The sequence below is a fragment of the Anarrhichthys ocellatus genome, unplaced genomic scaffold (assembly GCF_004355925.1).
Source record: "Anarrhichthys ocellatus isolate YVR2014 unplaced genomic scaffold, GSC_Weel_1.0 scaffold26, whole genome shotgun sequence".
NCBI lineage: Eukaryota > Metazoa > Chordata > Actinopteri > Perciformes > Anarhichadidae > Anarrhichthys > Anarrhichthys ocellatus.
In genome coordinates this window covers 1,819,338-1,834,878 of record NW_022280056.1, presented here as the reverse complement: position 1 = coordinate 1,834,878, position 15,541 = coordinate 1,819,338, and the positions used below count along the sequence as shown (strand labels likewise).

General features: G+C 39.7%; 1 protein-coding gene across 1 annotated transcript in view; it reads left to right on the top strand.

The window, feature by feature from the left end:
* Positions 1-1,284: 1,284 nt before the first annotated feature.
* The window catches only part of hs3st2 (heparan sulfate (glucosamine) 3-O-sulfotransferase 2), a 19,638-nt gene continuing 5,381 nt past the window's right edge, over positions 1,285-15,541 (top strand). Inside the window, exon 1 of the mRNA XM_031862327.1 lies at positions 1,285-2,164. Coding sequence (XP_031718187.1) covers positions 1,668-2,164 — 497 coding nt within the window. The 5' untranslated portion in view covers positions 1,285-1,667. The remainder of the gene's footprint in view (positions 2,165-15,541) is intronic.

Genomic DNA, 15,541 nt, shown 5'->3' with positions numbered 1-15,541 from the left:
AATTGATAGAGTGAACCTCAAGAGCTAAGTAAATCGGAGTGTCGTCTGCGTAGCTGTGATAAGCAGAGTCATTGTCGTGTATGGCTTGAACTAGAGGGAGCACGTACAGGTTGAATAATAGCAGCCCAGGAATCGAACCCTGGGGGACTCCACATGTCCACTCAGATTAATGAATGGATCTACGGGACTATTTAAGAGTGGAGTGGAGTTACATTTACTGAAAACCATCCACTTGTTTTTGAAAGAAAACTATTGGCACTATAGGGGAATAACATGTTGAATATGTTATGTTTGATATTGCAGTTATGAGTAAGATATTCCATAGTCCATGTTGTACTGTGAAGTAATGCCAATGTTGAGAACATATATTTTGCAGGGGAGGAATTTGGGACATTTTCTTTCAAACCTTCCTTTCATTTCATTTAACAGAACTTTTGTTCAGAGTTACATGTGTATTGCACTCCCCCGAAGGGCTGTGTTGGCACATTACTGCAAGCCACATAGTCTGAGCCTGAGTGGACTGTTTGCACACACACTCAAAAGGGTGCTATACTTTGTATATTTTGCTGGTGAAATAATAAAATAAAAGTTGTTTACACACCACTAATGACATAAAATAATGTCTGAATGGTGTGTATCTGTGCAGGGTCACAGGCTGAAACAGAATGACAATTTATCATATTCATATACTTAAAAGTGGTAAAAGCATGAATATTGCAGCTTTATCCAGGCACTGCATAAGCTATTCACTCCTCCATAATGAAACAAACTTTAACCATGACATTGAAAGACCTGAAAACCTTGCACTCCGGTCTGCATCCCGCTCGCATCATGGCAAAAGCGACCTTCAGGGGCTGCGAATGCCCATGTATTTTTAAAAGAAAATGTTATTAATGTTAATGTTAATGTTATTAATACATTGGGCATATAAACTCTATGCCATAACATTCAGATGTGTGCAGCTTTGATATATTTAAGTGATGCAGTTCAAATTGAAATGACTTTCCATAAACTGGCACTAGCCAAATTCTACATATACAAATATGATGATACCTAAAATATTCAGGATGTTCCTTTAAAACATAAAACGCATATAGAATTGTGATGATGTGCATGACGTCGGGGAGTTTATTAAATATGTATAGCCGGTAGCCTAAGTGCATATACCTTCACAAGTTCTTTATGAAAAGGAAAGGCGGGCTGAGCATCTGAATCCCGTTGGAGGGGAACAGAACACTCGCGCTGGTGAGCGCTTTTGGGACACAGTACGTGTTGGACTTTTCTCTCAATCGACACACACAACAAGGAGGAGGAGGATAAAGATGGGCGTCAAGTTCCTCTGGGATTCGTTTTAAGACAGTGGCATCAGCGATTGATCCAAATGACTGACTTCACACTACTTGTGAAAAAAACTTGTTTTAAAGGCTGAGAGACCAATTTATTCCCCATAGCTCTAACCTATAGTCTTCAGCTCCAAGTTTCTCACACAGTTCAGCAACCTATGAAAAGGAATAGTGCGATTTACGCGCAGTTGATGCCTTCGACAAGCCGCCCCTATCACATGCCAGTCAGTCTCGAATCTATATTATTGCCAGACTCCGGCGGCGGACCATAAGAGGAAGAAGTCTCCGATGGAAAATCATGCAGCGCTTTGAACCCATGGAGACATGGCACATATGTTCCTCTCATCTCCGAACAGATCCAGCGCCAGATTCGCCTTCATATTCACTGTGTCACTGTCCTGCACCTACTTATGCTACAGTATTATTTTTTGCCGCAGCACAATCATGACAAACCAGGGTTACGAGGGGAAAAGATGTTCGCCGAGCAAGAACGCAGGAGGGAAGAAACTTCTTGGAAAATTAGACAATTGCGCATCGCTGGAAGTCAGGTCCGCTGCCCGGCGAGGATCAAGTGATGTCCGCGAACAAAGTAAAGCCCCTGGCTCGTCTGGAAGCCACTGGGCTGACATGAAGTTGAGAAACATGAGTGTTGCGCAAAAATATGGGAATAAGAAGCTGCCTAATGCGTTAATAGTCGGTGTAAAGAAAGGAGGCACCAGGGCGGTTCTGGAGTTCATCCGGATACATCCAGATGTGCGCGCTCTTGGAACAGAGCCGCACTTTTTCGACAGGAACTATGACAGAGGGCTTGACTGGTACAGGTGAGCAACAACTTAAATAAACATTGATACTAAAATGTATTTATTTTCTGAGAAATAGCACTTGCCATGATATATTTCTGCATAGAAGTACTGTTTGTACTTCAGTCACCCCTCCGCTCTGCCGGGCAAGGGACTCTGATATGACGTCATGATGTAGGCTCAATTCCACGTCGAAATGTCCATTCAACTCGTTTTCTGACAAGTATGAATGCAGGTTTATTATAGTACCAGGCACTTCCCAGTCATGTAATTCTGTTGCAATTGATCAGTGGCCGATAATTCAATTTAGGGGGCATATTTTACTGTGCCAATTAAGCAAAATATATTGGGGATGTCACACAGACGCGCTGCAGATGTTTGCTCACAGCAGATCTCAATGGTGCTGAACAGACAGCTCCATGAAACCGATGCAGGATCAGTTCACACAAAAAATCCCAGCCAACAACGCAGGTGACACAGGCAGCCCGTAGGTTACCAGCACACTTCAAACAGGCTACACCAGGGCACAACATGTTTTTTTGCGGGCTGGTGAAGGCAAAAGGGGCTCACAAGGAGCATCGACCCCCCCACCCACCTCTCTCTCGCTCTGTCACTTCTTCTATAAAGAAGGCCCTGTTGAATCTAATTTGAAGACGAGACTTATTTTGTTTCCATTTTGTTACATTGAAAACTGAAGCAGAAAGGACAAGCTTCCTCTCAACAAAAGAAACCTAAAGATCATTTCCAAGCTGATCACTCAGTGACTAAAAAATGTCAAGTGTGCAAAGGTCCTCCAAAAGGCTCGTCGGTGTTGTGTTGCATTATGTCTTTTTATTGGAGTGAATACCAGTGTGGCCGGAACAGACCACAGAGCAGTGCTTCAAAGAAGATGGAACAAGTGAGGCCGTCTGTTCTCAGGCATGTATACAACCTGCCCATCATGTCTCAGCTGATAGTTTGCTCAGATCTCCTTTGGCTTGCACACACTCCTCGGTTGGAGTGAAAATGAAAGGTCCTGTTTGGTGCACTTATAGAAATACCAGCTGTATTTTTATGCCTCTGTGCCAGCAACAGCCGTGGCCGGAGGTACTATGGTTCTCGTAAAGGCGATATTTTAAAAGGGAAGGAGGGTATTATTTCCACCTGAACTCAAGGATGAAGTGATTCAATTTTGGTGGTCAAAGGTCGAGGTAATTGTGTTTTTGGGACACAAGCTGCGTTGGACTTTTCTCTCAATTGACACAAAACGAGGAGGAAGAAAATAAAGATCGCCGTCAAATTCCTCTTGGATTAGTTTTAGGACAGTGGCATCAGTAATTGATCCAGACTCCACACTACTTAAGAAAAACTTGTTTAGGACTGACCCATTGTAACTTCTTGAAAAATTAGACAATTTGCTGGAAGTTATGTGACATGAAGTTGAGAAAAAAATATGGGAATAAATTTCTCCATATTTGGCACAAACGTTCACTTGAACTAAAAGGATAAATTGATTAGGTTTTGATGGCCACTGTGAGCTCACAAAACACGTTTTTAGCCATAACTCAAGAATTGCTAATCATGACAATTTCACATAAATGTATAATAGGATAAAATGATAAAGTGATGACATTTTGGACAGACATGGATATAAATTACAACATGACTGGTTGGCGGAGGAATGGAACCACAAGGCAGTAATTCTAGTTTTATATTCGACAAAAGGCCATGAAGAAATTCTGTCAAGGTGTGTCCTCTAATATATTAACCGTTTAACCCAACACAGACACGCATCGGTGGGCTGTCACTAAGATCATTACACCAGTTTGATTCTAGGGCCTCATTTCAGCTGAGTAAATCAAAGTGTTAAGTGAGAGCTGAAAAGATACAATCAGTCCATAAAGTACAAACAAATTGTTTATTATTTTACATTTGTGACTTCCAGATAGAAATTAAGTTTGATTTAACCTTAAATTCATCATGTCTCCTCTGACAGTTAATTCAAGAGTGAAAATACATTCACAAAATGAAATAACAATGCAGTGTATTTAATGTAAGATACTCCACCACACACTTCCACACAGAGACGGTCTGTACGATAGTTTTCTAAAGCTGCTCCATAGTCCTGAAAAGAGAATCAGTACTTTTCATCTTCAAACTAATGAACCAGGGGCTATACGATTACAAAGATGTGTTAATGTAAGACGCAAAAACACTCCAGACTTCCCTGGTTTGAAGATGAAAAATAAACATCTCATAATTTGCATGTTTATTAAGGTGTCGTTTTAATTGCAATTCCTGATTTTAATCTTAATTTCCCATGTATAAAAGTTCCTAAGGCGCTTCTTCAAAGACAGTCTTTATTGTTGTATGTATTTCACAAATTAAATAGATTTAGAGACCTTCACAAACGTAACGAAAGGTCTTTGTCACACTTAACAGAACGAGCTGGGAAGCTTGTTAACAACCTCGACGGCTGCCTCGACACATGACGACTTGATGTGGCCCAGAGGATATTCCTTTTATGGGGTGAAAGTGTTGATTGATTTACATGTGCACACAGAAGGCAGACAGTGTAATGAAGTCAGTTGTACATAATTGAAGGCGTTTCTTTATTAACAAGCATCTGCAGCAACAGAAGTAACCAAACTCCAGCTAAACACAGCAGACTAGAGTATGCAGAAAGAAACAACCATGATGCGTTTTTCTATTTCTCCAACAGATCAGATCAGACCGACATGGCCCTGCACCAACCATTAGTCCACTCACTGCACCACCTACCTTCCTTCCCTTCAATCTGCCATCTAAATGCAGCTTAATGATGCATCAGGAACTTTATGCCCAGAGGTTTTAGCTTTACTGAAGTTTGATTTGGTTATTTTTCTATGTCACACTAAAGCTAAGCACAGGTAAATCGAGGTCCCACGCTGATATGATGCCACAATTACAAAGCTGGAATATTGCACTCTTGTCACAAGCTGACAGTTCATATACTCAAGATACTTGAAGAATACCATGAACACAGAGGCTGGTTTAATTCAGCTGTTATTCAACTTGACAAGTGACTGAGTGGTGCTCATTGTGTTTGACTGGCCCTCAGTGATTATCTGTCACAATGTTTGGTTTGATGGCAGCACGTCACGTAAAGCATCTTTCCATTTTGATTAACTGGCACATTGATCTGTAAAGCAAGTAGCAATATATTTGTACATTCCGCATGTGTTGCTCTGCTTTGTGCACAAGTTATCATTTGGTCCACAGACCTTTTGGCAGGCATTAAACTGACAATACTGAGAAACATCTGTATACTAAACCAACCAACCAAGCAAACAAATCACAAACACCTAAGACAATTCCACCTTTAATCATTGTAAAAACATATATACATAAACGAGACAGGAAGAGTGGCTCCAGACGATCCATATAATAGAAAGCTGAAGATAAAAAAGTCCTGCAAGGAAATATGAAACAAGTAACAGAACAAAGTTTCCTATACAGACTAGAAGTCTTAGAAAGATAGGATGCATCCTTGCGCACGTCGAGGGTGCTGGCTGGACGCTGGCTGACCATCAGACACTGCAGTATTTCCTCCGTGGAGCAGCGGCGTCGTCGGGTCATTTTTTGCAGGATCTTAAGCCTCAAATGTTTAAAATGAGTAAATCCAGATTTAGAATTTAGCAGAGCTCTGTTGCACAAATACAAACTAACCTCTGTTCAGTAAATCCAAGTTTAAAATGAAATTAAATCATTTTAGCAATATGGAGATTGCTGTGTACCCAAATTAAAATAATTCATGATTTTCTAACTTCTCCATCTTTGAGAAAAGACTTGTGGCTGAATTAATGGAGCACTATTTCCAAATAACAGCAGATAAACACGCACAACAGGAAAAAACTTTACTTTACTCACAGTAAAGTTAAAAGAGACTTCCTGTTCAGCTCCAGAACAGTTTCCTTTCTGGTACCTTGGGAGAAATATAGCAGCAGCATCATAAAACTCAGCTGATTTAGTCTGTCCACTAACTTTTTGTGAGGAACTTGATTCAGGTTGAAAAGTGAATCCTTGTTGGTGCAACCGCATCTGAACCTGGCAATCTCTAAGAGTTCAGTCCTGGTTGATTCAGGATTTCTATTTGAGTGAAAACAAAGGAATTGTGCTCAGAGTTTATAATTCTGGAGGTTGCATTTAAAGTTCATTACTAACATGTTATTGGTCAGAACTGTGTGCATCGTTGTATTTTCTGTGTGTAAATGTAGAAAAACAGCACTTTTTTTTGGAAATGTTGCCACGGACACCCAGTTACTAATACTGCAAATAAATAAATACTGCATAAATTCCCTTGGTGGAGTTCGTTGAAGTATTGCGCCAAGAAATGGACAGAAATGGAAGGAAAAACTGAAAATGTTTAAAAAATTTTAAAGCATGGTCCCAAGAGACCTATTTTTAAGTCTACAAGTGAGACAATGTAGCGTCCCCTAGTGGCTGAATGGAATGACAGCTCTGGCCCTTTAAGGCAGGACATATGAATAAACTGTAGAATGACAAAGATACAAATGAACAAATAAAATAATAGAATAATTATGCCTGAATAGAAAAGTTATTATAAAACATTATAATAGTATTTCTTTTATGAATAGTCAAAAAACAATATACTGTAGTTTATTTATAATCTTTAAACAGAGAAAACCAAACATCATGTATTTTAGCCACATTAGCGGAATGGCTCTGTGGATTGCAGTGTTGGTTTGTGCACAGTTAAAAGGCAAAGGCATTTCATCTGTAACATTATTACTAATAAACAGTTGTATGATTATGCATAATGGAAAAAATGCACTTCTTGTTGTCACATTTTGGATGTATTGAGTTGTTATTAATTGTAGCGGCATGGGCGCTGTCCAGTGCTGAAATCGTTCACCTTTGCATGTGATATATGCTTTTGTCATTGCCTTGCAGTCACTTGTATTAGGTTTATATCTTTGGCCAAATTCAATTAGAACATTGGATATAAATTTAGTTTTTGAGTGCCAGATCTGCTTTTTATTTAATTAAAAATTAAAAAACTAGAATTCTTTATTGGCAGACTTATCTTTTTGCTGTGCAATGAGCATCATATCCTTGCAGGCCTACAACATGATGAATGAATGAAATGATGAATTGATTACTGAAGTTGGCATTGACTCATTTTAGGTTAAGTAGACTAATCATTTTTGGCATGGGAGTTTATCATTGACCTTCGGATCATTAAATGTGACAAACTAATCTCCACTTATTAGCCTTTTAAAAACTGCTCTCATGGTCTTCATCATCCAATGCTAGTGTCCTCAAAAGATAACAATGACAAACTTTGATCACTGATCATTTTCAGCACTAATCTCTGTGTAGAAACACATGCTCTCTTCTGAAGCCCCATTCAAAGCACCTTTTTTGTATTTTAAGTTATTCTTATTAGCTAATATCTGTTGCACAGACAGAAACATACAACATGTGACGCTAAATGAACTCTGGTCAGTTTCAGTCTGTCCTGTTTCATTAAGCATGTGACAGATCATTTAGGCTCTGAAGAAAAATGCTGCAGTGTTCGTTACTGTGCCTCCTGAACAGAACACACACGTTGGCCTCATTTATTTCATGCGAGGGTGTTCACACATAGCCATAAAGGAGCTGATAAAACTGACGTTTCACTGCCACCAGTTTCCTCGCACTTCTCTCACCACTTTTTCCATCCTCCACAGAATCAGAGAGATCAAACAAAATACATGTCGCTATACAACATCAAGACTTAAAAGGGCATCCGGCTCTATTGATTTCACTGGAGTCAGAAGCACTTCCAGTAGATTCCCTGAGAAGGGTTGAAATTGTACGAGAGGCTAGCTGCAGCAGCAAGTATTCTCCAGGTCCACATTAATTGGCTCGGGGAGGCAGGGAGCTCTGGAACAGTATCATCAGAAAGGTTGATGAGGACAGAAAGTTAGATGGTTCTCATTTAACACAGAAAACTGCCCATTATACAGAGAGGGATTGTAAGGCGTAACTCTGCATTATTAATGAGCTGTCTTCATTGCAGTGCAGCTCTGAGACATGTGGTGTACATTAATTAAAAAACAACTCTTTCTGAGATGTTTCCCCAGTGAGACCAGTCTGAAATGTAGAGACATTGTGCTTGTATTCCTTAGAATAGGTTAGTGATTATGCATGCATTCTGGACCTATCGCATGGTAAAGCTCTGGTGTATGCAACAGTGTATGCAACAGGGTCGGTCTTTCAGTCCACCATTTTGTTCCAAATAACTATTATATAATTGCCATGAAACTGACATTCATGGTGCTCAGAGGATGAACCATCTTCAATAACTGAAGTGATTATTTGACTTCTCCTCAAACATCCCAACGAGGTTCCCATTTGTGTTTTTGACTGTTGTTGACAACTATTGGATGGGTTGCCATGGAATCCACATTCATGTTCCCTTCAAGAACAGAAAAGAGAGGCGCCGATGGAAAAGATGTTTTTGCTATTCCCCCGGCTGGATTTGGCAAGAGTTTGATTGACAGATGGTTCATGTAATCACCTGCTGCTTCCAATGACGACTTCTCAGATGGTTGTGTGTAACAAACCATCTGGCAGGTTGGTGTCAAAGCTCTGTGCTTTGTGCACCTATCATCCACCCCAAACACATAAAATACATCTTCCTGTAACTCACCAAAAGTAACACTTTCTGGGCTGGAGAAAATGTTGCCAATATACATAATGGATGCAGTAACGATTATACTTTGACTCAAGAAAATATCTAGCAAAGCATTTTTTTCCGGTTTTAGGTAATACGGTTGTTGATGAAGTCATTATACTGTATTAGTGTGTGGTCAGAAATATGACAGCTGTCTGGTTTGTCACTTAATGTGTCTTGAAAGTAAAACATATAATTCCATTTGGGCTTCAGTAGTCCCTGAAACAAATGATACTCTCAAACTAACTATCATTTTGGAGACATTGCAACCTGGAAATATCCAGCAGTCAGCGATCCTTACCTCATCTTAGCTCATCCTTAGAGATTGTCAGCTTGTTAGCTTTACCCCCTTGGCGAACCCAGTGTGTCACTCCCTCCTGACTAGTGATCAAATAATATCTGAGCTTTCCCTCCTGTTTCTCCCCTTTTGTACTTTCCCACCATCTAACCGAAGCGTAAAACCACTACAGGTGTGTGGACTGTCCTCTCTCCATGTATACGGTACACGTCCTTGACTCACTGCGAGAAGCTATAGTGTAAATCCAGAAAGAACTTCTCAAAGCTCCAATGTTGATGGAAATTCAAGAAATCTCCATTCATGTCAGTTAAGATGGACAAATGGGTGATAGTAGAGAGGAAGTGCGGACAGACTCTTTCAATTAAGACACAATGTCACAATGTCATTATTATGAAGGGCGATACACATCAATTATACGACGAGAAAAAAAGATGTTTTAGCTGCCACACAGATGATATTACAGCGTTGCAGAAAAGCATTGCCTTTACAGACATGATTTCATCAACTAAAATCAGCAGCACAACAGCTGTAAATGCATCGAAAAATACACAAAGTCAGCAGTAATCCTCATCTGAGAATGTGCAGTTTAGGATTTCAGAGCTTCCCCGTCTTTATTTCAGTGTCTGTGGATACTTCCCTATACCACATGGTAATGTGACAGCTCGTAGCTCAGCTCAATTCGGCGTGTTATTGTTCAAGGAGACCAAGTGTCAGTCATTTCCCTCTGCAGACCAAACCATGAATAATTGTTACTTCAAGGAAAACAAGAGCCTAGTGTTGAAATGACAGCAATTAAATAGGGTTTGGTTCAAGGTCAAACGCATCATCGCCAGACTGTATTGTCCTGCTCTGAATATGTTTTGATTCTATTATGGGACTGCGGACGGGCCAGTAAATCGCTAATGCCAGAGATCTGGCTCAGTCTGTCAATTTGTCTTCTATTAAATTAGAAAAATAGATGCTTGATTCTCAGAGAGCTGAGTTGTTATTCACCTCTGTTCCTCACCGAGCTGAATTGGCCGCAGGATTGGCGTATTTGTCTGGACTGCTCTTTGTTAACTCTTAATAGACTTTCAAGGCACCGGGCCTCTGTTGCTGGTGATTAATGATCAGATGTCATCACAGCTGTAATCTCAGTGAGTGGTACTTTAATAATGAAGCAGTCCTCTTTACTGCATCTATGCTAGATCATAAAAAGAAGAAGATGACATTTTTAGGAAGTGTAGTGGCACAGACATGAGAATCACCCAGCATACGAACATTTAGTCTGCGCAGTCTACCTGAGTCATACGAACGGAGCTAATGGGTTTGGACGGCAGTGAAGCAGGTCTGTGTGTGGTGTTACCTTTTCAGGACATTTCAGGACAAATGGTTTTTTGTGAAAACGCAATTTCACCAAGTCAATTTCTGAAAGTATGGACAGAAAGATTGCAAATTAAAAAAAAACATATATTAAATTATGTAAGCAAAAAATATATATAAGCTCCAATTGAACACATACAAATGTGTCCTTCTATATACTGTAAGTCCAAATTTGCATGGTATTTTTGTGTGTGTTCAGCATTAATGTTATGTTCTCTTTTGTTACCATTGATAGCACCGTTGTTGCATGTTTTTGTGTTGCTCCAATTCAGTCTGAAGATAACAAGACAAGCTATTTAAATTGAGTTGGATATTACTTTGACTGCAGATCTCTGATAAAAGTTTGAATCTATTTCTTCAATACATTTTCACCTTTCTGTTTCTAAAGCAGAGCTTTTTATGTATGGCTGAGGACCGTGACCATCATTACTCCGCATGCTGCTTACTGTGATAACGCACAGGCAACGAGAGCCGAGGAGACTTTTTCCTATAATTTACTGTGAAACTGTTTTGTTGTTAAATTGCTCCGGGGACCAAACTAACACAGCACTCGTAATGAACACTTTGATTTGGACCCCTCTATGGTCAGTCTGTGAGGTTGCATATTCAATGGCCAGGGTTCATTATTCGTCCTCGTAATGACAAACATTTGTTGTCCGGCGGGAGGGACAGGTCATTCTCTAAATCTCTGTGCCCCTGCAGAAACACTTCACGTGGTGACTAATGGCTTAAAGTAAAATCAAACAAGTGTTTGCATGGAATCCTCCAACTCATTCAGCTGGTATTGTATTAGTAATAGTCTGATTAATTACAAGCCATGAGGGAGATGATGTGCATTCAGCACTGGTTAGCTTCCAATCGGGCTTTTGGATGATTGTTGGTGTGGATTGTATGAAGTCTCCATCACGTCGACAATATTATTATTATTGCATATTGGTTATAACAGAGTTTAGCTCTAGAGGAGACTTTTGTGCTGGTTTTGGACCCGCTGATTTTACATTCGGTGTCATTACAATGTGCAAGTAATGTTTCCATACCGCCCAGCCCTACCTTAGCTTTGACAGAGAATACAGAGGTGTGGTGCCTGATGTTTATGTAAATTCGCAGTTTTGGAGATACATTTTTTGTTTGCTGTTCATAAGGTCCTTGCATTTGTTTCATGACAACTTTGTAATTGTGCTGCAAAACATTTACTGAGAACTTGTCTTGAACTGACGATATGCAACATTCTGTTTTAAGTTCAAACCACAGCGAAATGACAGTAATACATTCTGAGTTCATTGATCGTTCACAAGGAGATGATTCAAAGCTGACCTTTTACTTGTTCTGATGGTCTGCATCCCTGATGAGCCGGCGTTGCTCTTTGGAACTTTAAGTTGTACAACAAGACACACTTGTCTGGAGCTAAACAGTCCACCATTTTAATGCAGTCACCGTGCATTGCCTGTCTTCACTTCGCTAACAAACCATGGATATTCTGTAGGTGAAGGATTTTCTTTATTTGTGATGTTTGTATGCAGTGTTCGATAAAGGCTGTGGATCTTTACAGTCTGCAGTCTGTAATACAACAGCCCTGCACCAAATAGCTTTCAATGTCCAATCTTAGTTTACTTTGTGAATTTGTGAGATTTTGGTCCTAATCAGTTGTAATTGCTTATTTGTTCTACTGTTAACTGGATTGAAGTTCAATTAGTTCTTGCTATTTGCTCTGGTAGCCATGTGGTGTTAGTAGGGTCATCTGTCAACTATTGTTTGAAACAGTGGGAGATGTTAACTGCTGCCCTAACATCTTTGATTCCTTATTAGTGGCCCCTGAAACACATATTTGCTGACCCCTTAATGGTAATGTCTGTGGTCTCGTCTACATTATACAGGAACACTTGGAAGGAATTTCTTCAAATTGACCACCAAAATTGATAAGTTCATCCTTCGGTGTGCCAAAAGTTTAAAGATCAAGGTCACCGTGAACTCAATACCTCAGTATCGCTTTGAGAAAAAGTCTTCAAATTTGGCAGAAACGTCCACTTTGAGTCCAGGATGAGCTGATTAGATTTTTGTGGTCAAAGGTCACTGTGACCTGTGCAAGAATTTATATTCTAATTAGGACAATTTCACATTAATATACAATTGGAAAAAAAATTATGAAGCGATGACATTTTGGACAGACGTGGATGTAAACTGCAGCTTGACTGGTTGGCGGACACATACAACTGCAAGGTGTTTCTGGAAGAAAGGCTAGGTTGCCATGAATGTTAGTAGAATGTTGACATTAATGAGTATATTCATGCTCCCTAAAGGATGAACCCTTTCTAGTTTGGAGACTGTATGATTTACTTTGGTGCCATCCTCAGTAGTGGACTCTGTTGGAGATGTTGTTGCTTCTTACATACTGCACTCTCGACAGCAACAATATCTCCTTCCAAGCTAAATCACATCTGAGCAGGTCAACTGTGGCGATTTACTGTAAGTGGGGTAGAACTATCAATGCAGTGCTCTGTTGGCGCTGACACTGAAGTCCCACTGCTGATGTTGTATAGCCAGACCACCTTCTAATTGAAGGACAAAGTCAGCTACACGATGGGCTGCACTACAGTACATACAGAGTTTATACTCCACAAACTAACCAGAGGTAATAATATTGTCGACGTGATGGAGACTTCATACAAGCTTTCAAACTCACAGCCAAATGAACATCTTTTGATCTGGTTTTTTCCAGACCTGTGGGAACTGTAGGGCTGAAAGCGTCCCAACTGGTTCAGCGCTTACAAAATATACAAATGATCGTTATGTTGAACACCACAGATGAATGACCAAAACTTTAGGGCCCTATGAGAAGTGAAAGCCTGAGTGAAGTAGAACAACTGAGCAATTTAAAGATGGCAAAAGTCAAAGCAATCATTACGGGGGTTAAATCACAGCTATAAATCCATTGCTGATGAATGACTTTAGGTATACAAACTGTAGTCAGAGTTGCATGTTCTCCCAGTGGAACTGCATGCTGCAGGAGAACGGGGTGTCTGGTTTTAATGGGAAGTCCTTAGTACTTTGAAATAAAGACATCCATGTTTGTGGCCTATTCCTCCATAATGATATAGCAGCGTCCAGAGGGAAGTGAGGGTGAACTCCACACATCCAGCCTCCCCTGCTCCAACAGAGATAAACTGTTCAGCGGGATAGCCAGCAGGCTCTTTCAGGGTTGCTATAATATGCAGACTAGCTTTCAGCACACCACAGCTCATTAATGAGCGGCGATGACTGCATGCGTTCCACTGGTGACCCTATCTCCCTTATTCGAGTTGTGAAAAGTATAGTTAAAAGAAAAAAAGTGGTTATGATTTTCTTGGTTAACATACATTTGTTTTTTTACTTTATTTACAGTAAGAAATTGTCTAATTTCATGGTAATGACATTAAAGTTAAGACACAATGCGATACGATTAGATTATGAAGACTGCTGAATCCTTAATGTAGATGATAAAAAGGAAACACTAGGACAGCGCTCCAATTTTACCGTTTAAAATAGAGACGCAAGACGCCCTTCTTCAGCGTGTATTCTGTACAACCCCACAGGGGGAGCCACAACCTTTCCAGGCACAGAGTAGGATGACGTACTAAACCATGAAAAACCAAGAAAACCACACAAGTTATAAGAATCAAGCAAATGATATCTCTTCATTCATCCCATTATTATCCAATATTATTATCCAATACGCCTCCCTTTTGAGAAGGATTCTGTCCTTCACTCTTAATTTCATCACCAAACGTTAGAGTAGTGTAGAGGAATATACACATCTCTGTCATGTTATTGTCTTTCCATTTATTTGATGTATTAGATTTTATTCTGGACCACAATCACCTTTATCTGCATGGCGTGTTGCTATGTCCTCATCATTCATTATTGTTCTTTCCACTGGCCGACAAATGGTTTCCACTGATGCATTATTTAGCCGTTAGGTTTGAAAACCTTTTCACCATGATGTGATAACACTCAGAGTTACTGACAGTATCCGTTGTATAGAACACTTTTAATCGTATGACTCTAAAACACATAAATAATTCCACTCTTATAGTAAAGGCATCTACGTATGAGAGGTGTCATGATAACAACCTACGCTGATCATTACGAAGCTCTTGACTGGAGATGTTGATCACATTGGATTCTCCCAGGATTCCTTTCTCCTCGTCTTCCTCCTCATCTATTAAAGCGATCATCATAAAAGTAAAACTGATACTGGATGATTAATTCATAATTCTGCTATATTGATATTAACCAGCTGAGACCCTGTTTACTATGTCTGTTAATTGCTTTTATTTACAAAAAAAATCAGTGTTTATTAAATGCTAACACACTAAAATGACGCATAAAGCACAATTATTGAAACTGACACTCATAGAGCCTCAGCTTAAATTTCCAAAACTCTTATAAACACATTTCCTGGTTTGCACCCAATTTGCATGTTTAACACTGCACACAGTTCTCACTGCCATTCAGAGTCCCACTCCCACGGAACAATTGGCCAATACATTTTCCACATGGCCAAACATCTAATTGCTTGACTGTCGACTTGTCAATGAGGATGTCGGCACTAAAAAGAGACCACAGGGCACAGGCGAGTACCTGTTTACAAGAACAATGGAAGCCAACATAGCAGCGATTGGCCCATTGTCAAAAATATGTTACTGAAATGTACTATATTCTATTTAGCATATATCCTGTTCTGATTTTCAGAGCAAAAAGGCAACCTTTGGAAATGCATTGATATATTGACTGATTCTACAACGTGGAGAGAAATACATTTTTTCATTATTGTGCTGTGCTGGTTTTGTGTTTGGTCAATACATTCATGAACTTTACTTTTACAACATCGCTGAAAAATCAAATCCAGACTGTATTAAAAAAGTGGAAATGTTAAGTCTTTTAGATTGAGCACAGCAGTGTGTAACTGCTTCAAACTGAATAATATGGTATGAACTGTGTGTGTGTGTGTGTGTGTGTGTGTGTGTGTGTGTGTGTGTGTGTGTGTGTGTGTGTGTGTGTG